This window comes from Castor canadensis, chromosome 1 (assembly GCF_047511655.1).
Source record: "Castor canadensis chromosome 1, mCasCan1.hap1v2, whole genome shotgun sequence".
Taxonomy (NCBI): Eukaryota; Metazoa; Chordata; class Mammalia; order Rodentia; family Castoridae; genus Castor; species Castor canadensis.
This window is the reverse complement of record NC_133386.1, coordinates 22,566,474-22,583,490: the sequence shown is the minus strand read 5'-3', so window position 1 is coordinate 22,583,490 and position 17,017 is coordinate 22,566,474. Positions and strand designations below refer to the sequence as shown.

Genomic DNA, 17,017 nt, shown 5'->3' with positions numbered 1-17,017 from the left:
ATGGTTCATTGTGTCATTTCCATGTATTATAACCTGAATTAGTCCATCTCCTCTATTTTTCTCATTTCTACCTTAGTCCCCTTCTTATGGTGATTTCAACAGGTTTAAATTCTATATCCATTCTTGTACAGCAGAAGTACATTAACCAGTAACATCTAAGAGAACCATTTCTGGCAACTTTTTTAGCTTTTGATAATCAGGCTGAAGATCTGAGAAGATTTGACTGCTCATTTTACATTTGCACCAGAAAGCCACATATTATTGTCTGAATTAAGCAAATGGAATGATCTCTATGTAGGAGCCCAACTCCTAGTCAAATTATCTAAGCATATCATTTTATTCCCTAAATAGTTAAATAGCTCTACAAAGACCAAGATTAAAGACAAGCCTGTGAAATCCACAGTGATTGTGATGCCAGTATTTAGAAGCAGGGCTATCATTTTTTCAAACATGCTACCAGAATTCTGTGGTAAACGACAGGATTAGATATCAAAAAATAAACCCTCTTCTTAATGAGATTTCTTCAGTCTTTTTCTCACTGTAAGATTTTTGTTCCTTTAGCATCATCTTTCACTGTTTTTGCTGAACCAGCTTGGCCTACAATGTCTTCCTTAGAGAATTTGACAAGATGGAGTTCATTACATTTTCTACTTTAACAATACCCATAGGCAGATCCACATTCCCACATGCTCTGCAACACTCTTCCTCCATCATAGTTGAAAATGCTATTTAATTAAAATGAGAAAAACTAAAGATTTTACTGAGGATTCAGACATTTTAAGTTCCTCTGTGGTAGGGGTTTTGATTTGGCTTAAGTGAGTTCATGAAAGAGAAGTTAAAGGTGGACAGAGTTGAGAGGAGAGGGAGAAGGTGGGGGCTGGGTAGGAATCTGTTCATTTAAAGTTGGTTGGTGAATGTTTGCTTTTCTTATTCTAGCATGGAATAAAGAAAAACAGCAGTTATAAAGAAGAAGAAAATATTGCCAAGGAACTCTGGCTTAGATTCATCAGAGTGGTAGTTTGGGGCTAATAAAACAAGTGGGACTATCATGAGCACCTTTTGTGAGATGGAAAGGTCTCATGGAGGTAGCAATAGCCTCTCAAGAGGAAGTAAAATTTAGCTCAGAGTTCAATCTTTTGAACCATTTTAGTTTCCAACTTTTATGGGCAATGTCCCTTACTCAGTCAGAAAAATTAAACTCAAGGTACCATGAATTATTACTCAGTCAGAAAAATTAAACTCAAGGTACCATGAATTATAAAGCCTAGTTAGCATGGTCCCCAATCACAGCATAAAGCTCTTTCCAGAAACCTAGGAGACCATATGTTTCCTACATGGAACAAATATTCTAAAAGGGGGAAAACATTGATAGAAAGCAAAGACTAGAATGAAAAAAATCAGATTCCTTTGGATGTCAATGTAGAACTATATTCAGGTTTTATGATTTAGTTTTAGTTCTGGCACCAAGAGCTATAAGTAAATGGGGAAAAAACTCAAAATTTAAGAGAGAGTAACTTCTGTTTTCTCACTTTAGCCTCCAAATGTCCTTGGCTGTCTTGCTTCATTTTCTACCACTCCTTCCTGAAGTGTTTAGAATCCAGATGTAGATTTTACTACATTTCCCATGGCAGAACTCTAAAAGAGCTAATTTGTTCTGAAAAAAAAATTGGCATAATATTTTTTGTCAGACTAATTTAAATTTACATGAAAAGGGCTCATTACTAGGAGAATGGTCTAGAGATTTAATGTGGAAACATATCTACAAGTTAAAGAACTTGTTATATTTATGTAGTAAATATAAGAACTTGGAATTTAAAATATATTCATTCTTAAAAATTCTAATTTCTCATGATTACTATCTAGCTTTTCCCCATAGCAGAACATATAGTAGAAGATGGGGCTTTCACATCACTTCTCTATGTCATTTGTCTCTAACACATAATGCGAGAAGAGTTATGTGAGATTTTTAATCTAATTTATGTGCCAGTGTCTCTGACACTAATTTGCTACCTATATGTTTACAGCAATTGTGGTTGGTTAAAAATATGTAATGTCATCTCATGTTATGTAATGATGACTTAGAACAGCATTACAAAATCTAGAAAAATGTTTTACTAAATGAACTTATCTCATATTTAACTTCATCCTCTCTGACTGTGCTCAGCATCTGATTCTCAAAAAAAATTCACTTTTTTAGTCCCTCAAAGAGGCCAAAAACAAAAGCTGCTACCTAATTCTCTTCTATTGTCCTCAAAACACCTGATACAATCTCTGAAGGATTTTTCTTCCCAATATATGATATGTATAAAATGTACGAAAGTTACAAAAGAATAATAGAATATTTAAGAAAGCAATGTCTACTAAATTTCACCTCTGTGCTGAACTGTAAGAAAACCATTGCTCGATTTGAGGCCCTGTGGTAACACTTGAATTAACACTTGAGAAATAAAGTCTTTGATTTTTGGAATTTATAGTATCTTTTCAGTCCCAATACATGATTCTCTTATACAGTTGTTTAAGAATACACAGTTACCTATATTTTTAGCTGTATGGCAAAAATACTTTCAAGAACAAATTTAGAAATAGAGTAAACCTGAGGAGCTAAATACTCTCTAAAATTATAATCACCTCCTTCATCTGCACTCATGATGGACTTCAACTAAGGCCTTTCACCCTTCTCTTTGCTCTGTAACTGCTACCAGCTCCTCAACACTTGAAAGGATCTAGTAATCCTTTCAAAAAATAATAAATTCATTATTTATGTACTTTGGCTTTTCACACTACTGGTAACACAAATTTGCTTATTAAAAGAACTTCCTATGTTTAGCAAACTGACTAGGGAAATTATTTGGTAGATATGGGAAGGCTTTGACTAGTCTTCTGATTCCATCATTTGAAGTGTGAAGATGAGGTCTGATTCAGTGATGCCTCTTTCCTATTCCCTGGGAAGAGGACCAGCCCAAAGAGGCTTGTACCTGAGGATATCTTTGTGTGGAAGAAAATCTTGGCCAGGCCAATGTGCCAGTAGGCATCCTCTTTCCAGCTCATATCACAGGGAACCTCAGGAAGGGTGTGTTTGCTTGTTTTCTAAATAACTGAAACATACTTCATATTTAATAGAGCTTTCTTTTCATTAAATTAGAACTTCTCTGTTCTACAAAGAAGCAGATCACTATGATATATTTACTCTACTAATTGCTAGCAATAAAATGTTAATAAATAAAAAATACATTTATATAACTATATATAAATGACATGTAGTAATAATAAATATAACAAATAACTTCATTTATATTATTAAATGCTTTATACCTCACTGAGGTAAATGCATTTGAATTTCCCAGGAGGTTCTTAATAGGCTGTGCAACCATTTGAAATTAGTGACAAAATGTAGTAATTATTTTCATAGTGGCATTTCTCCACAAGTCAAAATTGATAATTATTCTTGAGTAATTTTAACAAGAATTGATAACCAGTGTTGTTAAGTGCCAGCCTCTGTGCTCAGATATCACTGCTGAAGCCAAAGCCAGAGGAGAATCAGCCCAGAGCATTTCACTCAGGTAGTAATCTAGTGAATTCTCTCTGATACTTCAAAATGTAAATTATTCTGAAGTAAAATCACGAGCCATTTTGAGTTAAGATATTAAAAAAATAAGACATGTAAGTGTAACTTTGAACATATTTTGCAAATTATTTTTTGTTTTTTGAGACTGGATCTCACTATGTATCCCAGACTGGCCTCAAATTCTCCATCCTTCTGCCTCAGCCTTCTGAGTCAGCTCTGGGATTTCAGGCATGTGCCACCACACCCAGCTCCATATTCTACAAATATATAAATCAAAAGACAGTACTTTGAATGTATTCCCTTTTTCAGTTGTATAAGCTGCAAGCTAATTTACAAAGGCTTTATTTATTTATTTATTTATTCTTGTGGTAATAGGGTTTGAACTCAGGGTTTTGCCACTCAGTGGCTTCAACCACTCCTCTGGCCCTTTTTTGCTCTGGTTATTTTGAAAATAAGTTCTCACTTTTTTGCCCAGGCCAACCTGGATCTTGACCCTATTTTAGGTTTCCTGCTGTAGCTGGGATGACAGGTGTGCACCACCACTCCCGGTTTTGTTTTTGTTTTTTTGTTTGCATATCTCAATGGGGTCTCACAAATTTTTTGCTCTGTCTGGCTTGGAACCTCCTGATCTCAGCCTCACAAGTAGCTAGGATTACAGGTGTGAGCCACCAGCACCCAGCAATTTACAGTTTTCTTGAGTGCTCCTTATTCAAATGGGACAGATAAGTTCTTATTATCCCTTAAAAGTGCTGTAATAACTTTTACTTTTATGCATTTCATGCCCGACCTTGGCTCTATGAATATTAGAACTGTCTACCTTGCTCATTTTTGAGCCTCCAGCTCATCACTCTACTCCAGCTTTTCTTAAGGTTCAGTTAGAGCCCTGCATCCGCTACAAAACCCTCCCTTCTCTAGATATGTTGCTGCTTATTTCAGTGAATTACTGGGGCATGAGTGCATTATCTCGCAAGTCCTTTGTGTGTTTTTCAGAAACTTTTGCCTTAAATGTATTCTCGCTGTGTTCCTGTATTATCATTGTGTATTGATCACTCCTGCTTTTAACCCTCTACCTCCAAAACCTGTGACACCTTAGACTGTGCATATAAGCATTCATTTAACCCAGGCAGAAAAGATGATTGATTAGCCATGCTTACCATAATTTACTCATTCAATTAGCATTCATTGAATTCTTGCATAGCTCCTTGACATCATTCTGGAAACAGCTAGCACAAGATGGAGTAGACAAATATCTCTGTTTCCTTGGAGCTTATTATTTACTAGGTAGAGAATGAAACAAGCAAGTGAATAAATGAGAAATACAAGACTAACAAGTACTGATTAGTGCCATAAAGAAAACAGGATATGTGAAAGGGAGTGAAGTTAAAGTTAAAAAGTTGATGCCTCTCTAAGGAGTTGATCTGAAGCTTGAATGATAGGTAGAAATCTGTTATGAAAAGATCTCAAGAAACAGCATCCAGCACAGCATTGGCAGAAATGAGCCTGATACATTCACAAATAGAAGAAAGTAAGGCAGTTTTAAGGTCATCATTAAGAAGATTTCTCTTCAGAACACTGGGGTTTGGAATGCTGGTAACAAGAGATACAGCTAAGGAAAGATGCCCTATCAGCAGAGTGGGCTGGAATCTGGTAGTATCAGGGAGAAAAGGAAGTGGGTCCAAAGATAAAAATCAGTCTTGAGTCTCAGAGATGTTATACTTGTAATTTAGAAGTATTAGTACACTGAAACCATGTAGCCATAGAAGAGAACCTAGAGTCACAGACATGTCACCTTTTAAAAGTGAGGGAGAATTGAAATGGATGTGGACAGCAGCCTGTTGGGAGTGGGTTGAACAGAAAAACAGCAAAAGTTAGTCCTTTCAAGGAGTTTTATTGGGAAGAATTTGAATCTGGAAGGAGACTGGAAGTTAATGGAGTAATTTTTTGTTTTCAAAATGGAGTAAAATGTGCTTAGTAGGTAATGGGAATGACCAGTAAACAACAGTGCAGGTGGGTAATAGAGTGGCCACAAAGAGAGGATTAAAATTCAGAAGTCAATTCCCAGAAAGTTCAAAGGGTTGACTTCCACAGCACAAATGAGACAGGTTTTGATAGGTGCTGGGAGTAACTATAATTATAAAGACTATTTCCCAATATGGAAATATTTCTGTGTTGAAATCTTGAGAAACTAAAGTAAGCCAGGTCGAGCCATTTGACTTTGCTGAGATAGGGCTATGGTGACCTGCAAAAGTATCACTTTTCTGTGGCCCTACCTAACATAATATGATTACCTATAATAATGCACATAATATAAATTAGCTCGGATCACACAAATTAAAACAGGTGATGAGCATATAGGTGAAGGTGTTTTCAGTTTTTCCTTTTTTATAAATTTTATGGAAAGTTTTTAAGTACTAAAAGATTAAATTGAAAGTTGCTATTTTAGCTTGCTTTTTAGATTAAGTCATACATAAAGAATGCTCAACAGCACAGGCAAAGATAGAATCAGATCCATGTAATTATTCTAGTTTTTTCTGCACCAGTGTATTCTTCTCTAAAGGATTAAAATGTCTACTGAGTACACCAAGAGTCTTTTGCATAAGATCTGTGATCTTCATGACTTAGTTGAATAAACTTTAAAATGAATCCACATATTTAATAGTATTTATCTTTAAGATGTGTCATTAGGCTTAAATGTTTATATTTTCTTTTGCTGCAGGCTTATTTATATTTATCTTCCACTGTGCAATGAAAGAGAATGTTCAGAAACAGTGGAGGCGACACCTGTGTTGTGGCAGATTTCGGTTGGCAGACAACTCAGGTAAAGAAGCGCGTTGTTCATTGGGTTTTATATCTGAAAGCGGTTGGAAATGGTTGTCATTTGGCCTTCCACTGTCACAGCAGCAGAGCCCCAGTGGTGGCAAGGTGTACAGTGGAATGTGTGAAGATGACTAGTTGGGCTAGAAGAGATCTGAGAACTTTGGACATGAGTTCCACACAGGTTAAATGAGTTGCCCGAGGTTTGATGTCTAATTTCACGACTCAGATATCTTAAGGTTCCACTAAATTGGATCCACTTTTCCACATTTTTGAGATTCTCAGTTACATTTTTAGGTGAAGAGATTTTTGTCACTATAAAACATATTTGAAGAATGGTATTAATATATTTTTAACATCAGCAATTACTTCTCATCCTTAGGTATTAAAGTGGGATTTTATTTTTTTATTTTTATTTTTTCCTTTTATTATTCATATGTGCATACAAGGCTTGGGTCATTTCTCCCCTTTGCCCCCACCTCCTCCCTTACCACCCACTCCATCCCCTCCCTCTCCCCCCCACCCCCACAATACCCAGCAGAAACTATTTTGCCCTTATTTCTAATTTTGTTGTAGAGAGAGTATAAGCAATAATAGGAAGGAACAAGGGTTTTTGCTAGTTGAGATAAGGATAGCTATACAGGGCATTGACTCACATTGATTTCCTGTGCGTGGGTGTTACCTTCTAGGTTAATTCTTTTTGATCTAACCTTTTCTCTAGTTCCTGGTCCCCTTTTCCTATTGGCCTCAGTTGCTTTTAAGGTATCTGCTTTAGTTTCTCTGCATTAAAGGCAACAAATGCTAGCTAATTTTTTAGGTGTCTTCCTATCCTCACCCCTCCCTTGTGTGCTTTCGCTTTTATCATGTGCTCATAGTCCAATCCCATTGTTGTGTTTGCACTTGATCTAATGTCCACATATGAGGGAGAACATACGATTTTTGGTCTTTTGGGCCAGGCTAACCTCACTCAGAATGATGTTCTCCAATTCCATCCATTTACCAGCGAATGATAACATTTTGTTCTTCTTCATGGCTGCATAAAATTCCATTGTGTATAGATACCACATTTTCTTAATCCATTTGTCAGTGCTGGGGCATCTTGGCTGTTTCCATAACTTGGCTATAGTGAATAGTGCCACAATAAACATGGGTGTGCAGGTGCCTCTGGAGTAAGCTGTGTCACAGTCTTTTGGGTATATCCCCAAGAGTGGTATTGCTGGATCAAATGGTAGATCAATGTTTAGCTTTTTAAGTAGCCTCCGAATTTTTTTCCAGAGTGGTTGTACTAGTTTACATTCCCATCAACAGTGTAAGAGGGTTCCTTTTTCCCCACATCCTCTCCAACACCTGTTGTTGGTGGTGTTGCTGATGATGGCTATTCTAACAGGGGTGAGGTGGAATCTTAGTGTGGTTTTAATTTGCATTTCCTTTATTGCTAGAGATGGTGAGCATTTTTTCATGTGTTTTTTGGCCATTTGAATTTGTTCTTTTGAGAAAGTTCTGTTTAGTTCACTTGCCCATTTCTTTATTGGTTCATTAGTTTTGGGAGAATTTAGTTTTTTAAGTTCCCTATATATTCTGGTTATCAGTCCTTTGTCTGATGTATAGTTGGCAAATATTTTCTCCCACTCTGTGGTTGTTCTCTTCAGTTTAGAGACCATTTCTTTTGATGAACAGAAGCTTTTTAGCTTTATGAGGTCCCATTTATCTATGCTATCTCTTAGTTGCTGTGCTGCTGGGGTTTTGTTGAGAAAGTTCTTACCTATACCTACTAATTCCAGAGTATTTCCTACTCTTTCCTGTATCAACTTTAGAGTTTGTGTTCTGATATTAAGATCCTTGATCCATTTTGAGTTAATCTTGGTATAGGGTGATATACATGGATCTAGTTTCAGTTTTTTGCAGATTGCTAACCAGTTTTCCCAGCAGTTTTTGTTGAGAAAACTGTCTTTTCTCCATCATATATTTTTAGCTCCTTTGTCAAAGACAAGTTGGTTATAGTTGTGTGGCTTCATATCTGGGTCCTCTATTCTGTTCCACTGGTCTTCATGTCTGTTTTTATGCCAGTACCATGCTATTTTTATTGTTATTGCTTTGTAATATAGTTTGAAGTCAGGTATTGTGATACCTCCTGCATTGTTCTTTTGACTGAGCATTGCCTTGGCTATTCGTGGCCTCTTGTGTTTCCATATAAATTTAACAGTAGATTTTTCAATCTCTTTAATGAATGTCATTGGAATTTTGACGGGAATTGCATTAAACATGTAGATTACTTTTGGGAGTATCGACATTTTTACTATGTTGATTCTACCAATCCATGAGCATGGGAGATCTCTCCACTTTCTATAGTCTTCCTCAATCTCTTTCTTCAGAAGTGTATAGTTTTCCTTGTAGAGGTCGTTCACATCTTTTGTTAGGTTTACACCTAGGTATTTGATTTTTTTTGAGGCCATTGTAAATGGAATTGTTTTCATACATTCTTTTTCAGTTTGCTCATTGTTAGTGTAAAGAAATGCTAATGATTTTTCTGGGATTTTAAATAATACATTCATAGGGTCAGAGTATGAAACATCTCTGTTTCTTCAGATTATTGTTCTTACATGTCAGTACCTTCTTTAAGCCATAGCCAAAATGTCATAAAATTGAATTTTTTTGATAAATTAAACAATGCCGTAATGGTTTTTCAGGAAGAGCATATCCCTTACAAAATAGATTGATAAAGTGATGTCACTTCTTTTAGATTGGAGTAAGACAGCTACCAATATCATCAAGAAAAGTTCTGATAATATAGGAAAATCTTTGTCTTCAAGTTCCATTGGTTCCAACTCAACCTATCTCACATCCAAATCTAAATCCAGCTCTACCACCTATTTCAAGAGGAATAGCCACACAGGTGAGTCATTCTGGCCATCCTAAAGATGCCTTTGGTATAGTTCCTATCTGGCACACTTTCATTCAAAATGTGACACCATGAAAAGAGATCTTATTTCAGATTTATGAGAACAAAAATCTATCTGAAGACTTTATCAAGCAATTTTAAGTGTATTTCATTCTTTTTAAAACTTTATAACCCAACCATGTCTACATAGCCATAATATAAGTAACTCTGAATATTAATGTAACTTCACCATTTGATTTGAAATTTAGTTTTCTTTTAAAAATTATGATATTTTGTTTTTTAAAGCTACATATTTTTATTCAAAAATATAAAAATAGAATTGCACAATATTTGAGCATAGTATGAAAGTTGCTTAATGAGTTGCCATAACATCAGAAAGAAGTACCACCTGCGATGCACGTTTTTTTAAGAATTAGTTCCTTAACCATTGGAGGTGCTATTGGCAGCACTTCCTTAGCTCACTGATTAAATATGAAAGAACAGAGAGCATAATGTTTACTGATAAGGATTGTATGAGACACTGTGCCTTTGTCTAAATCCTATTTCTTCTTCTTGTTTGCAATGACCACATGTTTTGACATGAGCATTTCATGAACAATCTTGATGATAACATGAGGAAATAAAGATTGTCCTTGATAGTAGCTACTGTGAAAAGGTGTATTTTTTTAGTCATTTAAGAGGGAAATAGTAGAATTGCTATTTTTGAATACTAATTAAACTCCTTAGCTGACAGTTGTCCACATTGGGCACACACTACCTTCCTAATTAAAGATATTTCTAAAAGCATAATAACTTTGTAATTTTTAATTTGTTTACCCATCAAACATGAACAAAGGTGAATGGCACAGAAAAGATTAATATTTGACTTTTTGTGGACAGGGAATAAAATATGTCTATAATAGTGCTATTGCAAATACTCGAATTTCAAGTTAACCTTGCAAAGTTTCAATCCTTCCATAAGTCCCTGCTTGCACGATCTTCTGTGCCTTGCCACTGCTGTAGCCATGGTCTAGGATTTTGTTATTATTTTCCACAATATTGTGGAAAAAAGTTTTGAGTGTCTACAGTTTGTGTTAATTTCAAAATTAAAGAAGATCTAAGAACTCGAGAGCAGCCTAGCAGAGCAGCTCTTAAAGGTTCTTGGAGTCAAAGACATTTTGGAAAGTTGAATGAAAGCTATGGCTTCCCTTCCTAATAACATGCAGGCTTTGAGTCATTCAGGCAGTTCCAACTAAGATTAAGAGGTCTGTGAACCCTGCTTAAGGATATCTATGCAAAGAATTTGACTGCAATGTACAGCCTAACATAAGTTATTTTGCTGAGCTGATAGTTCCTTGACACAGTCTTTTACTTATAATGAATTTCACTCTATTTAACCAAATTTAAAATTGGATATTCTTTTTGCCAGTCTTTCTAAAATGCAAATCATTGATACATTATAAGTCAGTTATGAATGAATAGGCATTAGATCAATTGAACTGTTTTTCTCTTAGTATAGTGGAGAATAGCTAGCCTGAAAAAAATGCCTCTCTTAAAGCAGGAAAGACGATAATAATGTAGATCATTTGGAACGCAGGACATTTTGGAAATATTAAGGAAAGAAAGGGTTTAGGATCCTTGGGAAAACTGACTGGAAGATTTTTAAAAGGGAAATGCAGAAATGAAGGTACCAAACGCAAGCATTAGTGTTTCAAGTGACATGTGTTTCTACTTTTATTTAAAGGATGCATTAATGTTTTTCTCTTTCCCCTAACAACAACAACAAAGAAAAAAGAGGTGAAATGCCTTGTCATTGCCACTAGCCTGAAGATATAGTGAGCTTTATGGCATTGTTAGTATGGTATAACACATTCAGCTACACAGCAATTTTTTGGTGGGACAGGTATACTGGGGATCACTTGGGGTATGCAAAAAGTCATTGCATATCCTCACAGATGTGGAGTTGATATTTTCCTGGAATTGATGTAGACATTCATGTGTTTATGGTGTAGATAATGTCTCCTAAGAGCATTCCTTCAACAAAAGTGGATCATTCAGGTAAACTTTATTACTTTTTTGAATGCATGAATTTTTGCAAGGTAATAAATGAAAATTTGCATGGATTAAGCTAAGGTTCTTGCTGCACCAGCAAAATGGCTTGTTCTCTACAATACTTTCCAGCTAGTCCAATGATATTTCTGCATTGAGCTGGAATTTCTGGAATTTCTAATGACATTGGGCTGTGCCAGCTCTTCTCTGCATGGGGTGTGCAAGCCGCTCCTTCTAGGAAATGTACCATGCTCTGGAGTGAGTGGGTTACATATTATGTAAAATAATAAAAAGAACAGCATTAGAGAGAAGATTTATTATAGAAAGGTATGAATTTTTACTTTTCACTGCTCTTAAGAGTTACTGACTGTGTCATGGTACATTCATAGAAGTCATAAAAGAGAAATTGTCAGTTGCAAGCTGCTTCAAGATTTTTTATCTGCTTGAGATCTCAGCATAGATCAAATAATAAGTTCATTTCTGTAGCCCCTGGTTTTCATTTGCAAGCATAATGAAAATCTTTATTATTCATAATGTAATATCTAGGCAGAAGACTGGGGAGAAATATATATATTTTTGTTGTTGTTCAGAATTTTACTTTATTAGACTGTGAAGACCGATGAAATTGGATCATGTCTTAGTACAGGGCTGGTCACAGTCTCTAAAAACATGTGCCCCTGGAATTTGTCCAAGAAGTAGAAGAAATATATCCTTGAGGTTTCTCTGAGGACATGTGGTTTTCTAGAAACATCAAGCACAAATTATTCATTATTGAGATTTAAGTCAATAGAAAAATCCCCAACAGAAAACCAGTGGCTACTGAACATCTGAACTTGAAGGAAGTACAGATTCAACCAGCGAGAGGGGGCGGGGGCTTCAACTGTGACTTCCAGGCTTTTCCTCACCAGCACTGGGACACGCTTGAGTCGTTCTACCATGCTTCCCTCTGCCCATACTATTCATGAACCGTCTCTTCTTCTCTGGTGTCCTTTACCATAGAAGGAGGGTACCTTTTCTTATTTTTAGCCTTTTTTGGTTTAGTGTCTCCTCCAATACAGGACAATTTGAACAATTGGAATAGTTTCCAAAAACAACAGAAATCATGATGAAACTTTGACCAATTATTCATGGATTTTATAGGTTGTGTCACATACTAGGTCCAACTTTCTCAAAACATAAAAGACCTCAAGTGAATACTCCCATTTTGGAGCTATGATTCTTGAAAGCAGTGTTTTAGGATAGTTTTTACATCTCCATCGGTGTATAGATAAGATATAACTGTAGAGAACTGAATACCTGATAGGACACCATGTTTTCTCTTTCTTTAATGTAAAGTCTGTAATTTGATTACTTTGAATGTATAATTTTTTTGCAAAGTATCTTGGGAGAAGGAAAAGGTCAGATGCTTATGATATTCAGAGAGTACATAAAGACAACCACATGCATTTATTGGAAAAAGAGCTTATGAGTTGCAGGGCACTCTCTGAAATAACTTTAGGAACGTTTTGGGTCTAGAGAAATAACATTTTCGTGTAGAAATTGATTAGCGGTCCTATCAGTTGCTCTGATATTATCGCTGAAACTGTAACAAAGTTAATGAAAAAGAAGTTTGAAAATACAAAAATACTTCTGATGAAGAGAATCTTGATTTCTATCATTAACAATTCATTAAAAATTCTGGATTTGCTATTTTCCATTCATTTCACAAGCTAAAAGTCCTGGGAAAATGTGTTCAAAGTAGTCTTTTATGTTCATTTTTATTCACTTTTATTTTCCAAGTGCCTTTAAATTAAACTTTATAAAATTTTTATTATGAAATGTGTCAAACATGAAAAGTAGAATCTCTTTGTGCACATCAACTTAGAGCCAACAATATATATATATACATATATATATTATACATATTATATATTATATACATATCCATTTTCCTTTTCTATATGATTTGGCAAACATATCTTAGGTAGCATATCATTTTCTCCATAAACATTTCAGCATATTTAATTAATTTTAGCCTAAGCTCTTAATTTTTATATCCATCTTCCACATAGATATAGATATTTTCTTCTTTTTTTTTTTTTTTTTTTTTGCTGTAGTGGCAATTGAACTTATACTCCAAGTCCTGTTGCTGTCATTTTGCTTTTGAGTTAGGGTCAGGCTAACTTTTGTCTTGGGTGGCCTCCACCTCTCAAATAGTTGGGTGTAAAAGTGTGTGTCACCACCTTTAATATATATATCTATAACTGACCTTTGAACTCAGGAATTTGCTCTACCTCTGAGTCACACCTCTTACCTTTTGCTTTATATTGCTTTTCAGATAGGGTCTTCCACTTTTTGCCTAAGACCAACTTCAGACCATAATCCTTCTACGTAATGTTGGAATTGCAGGGGTGTACCACCTCACCTGGCTTGTTTGTAAAGATGGAGTCTCACTAGTTTTTTTCCCAGACTGGCCTCAAATTGAGACTTTTAAAATTATTTTATTGATGACTGAAAAATGCCATTTACAAGGATATTTTCTTATAACCACAGCACAAATCACTAAAAGACAAGTTGCTATTCAGTGAATTCTGGGAGTGCACTTTAAAGGTGAAAAACATGAAATTGTAGTGCTGCCTGTTACCTAACCTACAAAAGAACCAGACTTGAATGTGTGAAGTAACAGAGTACAGTTCTTCATGCAACCTGATTTCTTGTATCATTTCTTGCAGACAGTGCTTCCTTGGACAAGCCCTTGTCAAAACTGACCCATGCTGATGGAGAACAAACATCAATCATCCCTGTCCATCAGGTCATTGATAAGGTCAAGGGTTATTGCAATGCTCATTCAGATAACTTCTATAAAAATATTATCCTGTCAGACACCTTCAGCCACAGCACAAAGTTTTGATGTATTTAATATAGGAAAAAAATCAATCTTCGGAAATGTGAAGGTCTGCACATAGTGAAACCACTGTGCTGTTACCTAGGCAACTGCATAGAGCAGAGGAATGTGTTTTGTTAAGAAGGCTTTTGTGAGATCCAGCATTTATCCTTTTAATACATTTCTTCCATGGAGGAGCTTCCGTCATCACTGCAACTTCAGTACTGAGGGCAACTGACTCAGGAGCCAGAGGAGAGGTGATGTGTTAGAATATGTAACTCATTCAAACTAATCAGAAATCAGGAAAGATCAAAGCCAAGGGCAAACACTAGCTTAGATACCATATGCCACACCTCACATTTTAGGCCAGGATATGACTGTTTTCTAAATCATCTTTCTCAACTGTAAGCACAGTAATATTTGTAACTTTTTTTGGATATCCACAAGTTCAATTCCAACTATTTTCTATGAATGAAGCAGCATTTTTTTCTTTTTCAGTGAAATTTCAAACACAAATAGAAAAGAATGTTTTAATATTTGACCCAAAGATTAAAAATGATATTTTCTTATTATACCAAATACATAACCTAACCTTTAGGTCCACAACATGTTTAAGAAAGAGTTTTCCCAAAATATTAATCTAGTTAATTTAAGACTGTGTAAATTTCTAAGATTTCATTTATTGTATTCAAGGCACAAAGCTTAATCATCATCATTAATTCTAATTTAATTCCATACATTTGAATCCAGTTTAGTACTGACATTGCAATGACATGGACACCCCAGTAGTTATTTACAAATGAACCTGTTAGACCGTTCCTTCACAGACTCCTGAGAAGGAGAATTTCCATCAGGTGTGCTGTATGCAGTAGGCTTTCCCTTTTAGGAAACACACTTTTGAAACTCTCTGACCCTGTCCTTACTCTAATGACTTTAAGATATTTCCAATACAGAAATGAAGTTCTCTTACTTCCCCTAATGAGAATTTTGTTCCAAGGAATATACACCGAGAAGAACTATAGGTTCAATTAATCAAAATAATTTATAAATTTGTGGGTCTGTAAACTGCTAGTCTAAAAGCTGTTTGTACTGAGTCCTCTAATTATAGCTTATAAGAGCCCGAGGAGGTGCCTATGGCTCAGGCTTCTGCATACAGCCATGCGTAATATTGAGCAGCTTATTTAACTCTCAAACTATCTGATCAGTGCCTGCTTGCTTACTAATGAAGGTGAAGGAGACCATATTTTAATTGTTCTTAAATGATGGAATCCTATCCAGGGTCTTAGAAATGGATCTCAGTGCATGCTGCCCTTTTCTTTTGCTCTGGGTCCTCCAGGAATCTTCAGGTTCAAGGAAGCCACAGCACAAGTGATGAGAAGGGAGGGATTCTGGCAGAGCCACTCTGCAGGCAAAGGCCAGACAGATCCCTGGAGGCCTGAACCTCTGTGCCAAAAGCAGGTGTCTCAGTCTGAGATGTAGAAGGGCCTATAGCAACTCAAGGTGCCTCTCACCTTTCACCTAGCTTTAATCACGAAGCTGTTTGCCAGGCTGGAAAGAATGACAACACAGTGTAGTGATGGGTTGTTATTACTGTTTCATTTTGTAACAGCCTAGATCACCATCCTGGGGGACAGTGAGCTTTGCCCAAGCCTGGCTTTTAGAGGGAAGGGGAGTAATTATGAGAGAAGTATAGTAACTCTTAAGGTCACTCAGATTCACTACAGTAGATCGAAATCCTTTTCTTTAGGTTTATTTTAACAGGCTGCTTATTGTGCCAGAGGTTATGTATAGATACAAATTAACCTTAAATAGTCACTGAATATTTGTATAGTCCCCCCAACGTTAGATATACACGATAGATTTTAATTAGCTTTCTACTGTAAGATTTCTGCACAAAGTGTGTATTTAGTTAATAGTAATTAAGATATAGCTTCAAAACTGGTTTTGTTTTTTATTTCTACTCATAAACATCCAGATTTGAGAAAACATTTTTTAATGCGTATTTGGCAGCAATGTCAACCCCACCTTAGAAATTTTCAATAACCAGGTGAGGAAAAAATGAACAGCTGAATAGAAACATTTGCAAATGGATTTAGAAGACTGAGCCAAATTCCTGCCTCAGTTCTAAGTATGCAGTTCTCTCCTACATTGAGCCCCTCAGAAGAGGGGGCCAGGAATTTAACTGGGAAGCCAAAATCCAGCCTACACCCATCTCTGAGAATAGCACAGTTCAGACTCTGTTTCCTGCCCACGCTTTTTTTTTTTTTAATTCTGGTTTGTTAGAGTAACTTCCACTCTTGTCACCATTTCTTGATTGTAAAGACTTCCTTTTTCTGTTGTTGACATAGACTCTTTTGTATATATTTATTTATTTGTGTTCATACATGTCAGTTTGTTTCATATCTTAGCTTTATATTGCCTATCTTTATTATTTTACTTAACTTTCTATTAGAGAGATTGTATATATTTTTTTCCTAGAAATTGTGAAATAGTTTTCTGTAGCAATGTCTCTGAATATGATGGATTAAAGTGACTGTGAGTGCAAATTGGAATTGGTAGTAAGAAACTACTATGACTGATTTGCCATTTTACTTAAATGGAAAATGTTTTTCAAATAAATACTTATATTGTTCATGTTCCAAATTGTTCAGTTCCTTTATGAGTGAATGTTTCTATTTCTGACTCTCAAATAGGAAAAGATTATTTGACAACTGGAAAATAACCTGCCACCAATTAAGCCAGTGACATTGGGGCTATTTTGAAAAACACTGGGAATGAATATATAACAAAGATCCAGTTCACTGGGATTAATGCATTTTGAAGTTCTTAGAATTTCTTGGGATAACTG

The 17,017-nt window shown here is 35.6% G+C and overlaps 1 protein-coding gene across 10 annotated transcripts in view; it reads left to right on the top strand.

The window, feature by feature from the left end:
- Positions 1 to 16,812, top strand: part of Adgrg6 (adhesion G protein-coupled receptor G6) — a 134,970-nt gene extending 118,158 nt beyond the window's left edge. For 6 of the 10 annotated variants that reach the window (XM_074073240.1, XM_074073250.1, XM_074073256.1 and 3 more), the window contains 3 exons: positions 6,282 to 6,383; positions 9,120 to 9,272; positions 14,018 to 16,812. In XM_074073240.1, coding sequence (XP_073929341.1) covers positions 6,282 to 6,383; positions 9,120 to 9,272; positions 14,018 to 14,196 — 434 coding nt within the window. In that variant the 3' untranslated portion in view covers positions 14,197 to 16,812. Of the gene's footprint in view, positions 1 to 6,281; positions 6,384 to 9,119; positions 9,273 to 11,269; positions 11,316 to 14,017 lie in introns of all 10 variants that reach the window. The other 4 variants (XM_074073275.1, XM_074073287.1, XM_074073282.1 and 1 more) reach the window with 3 other exon arrangements.
- Positions 16,813 to 17,017: the final 205 nt, after the last annotated feature.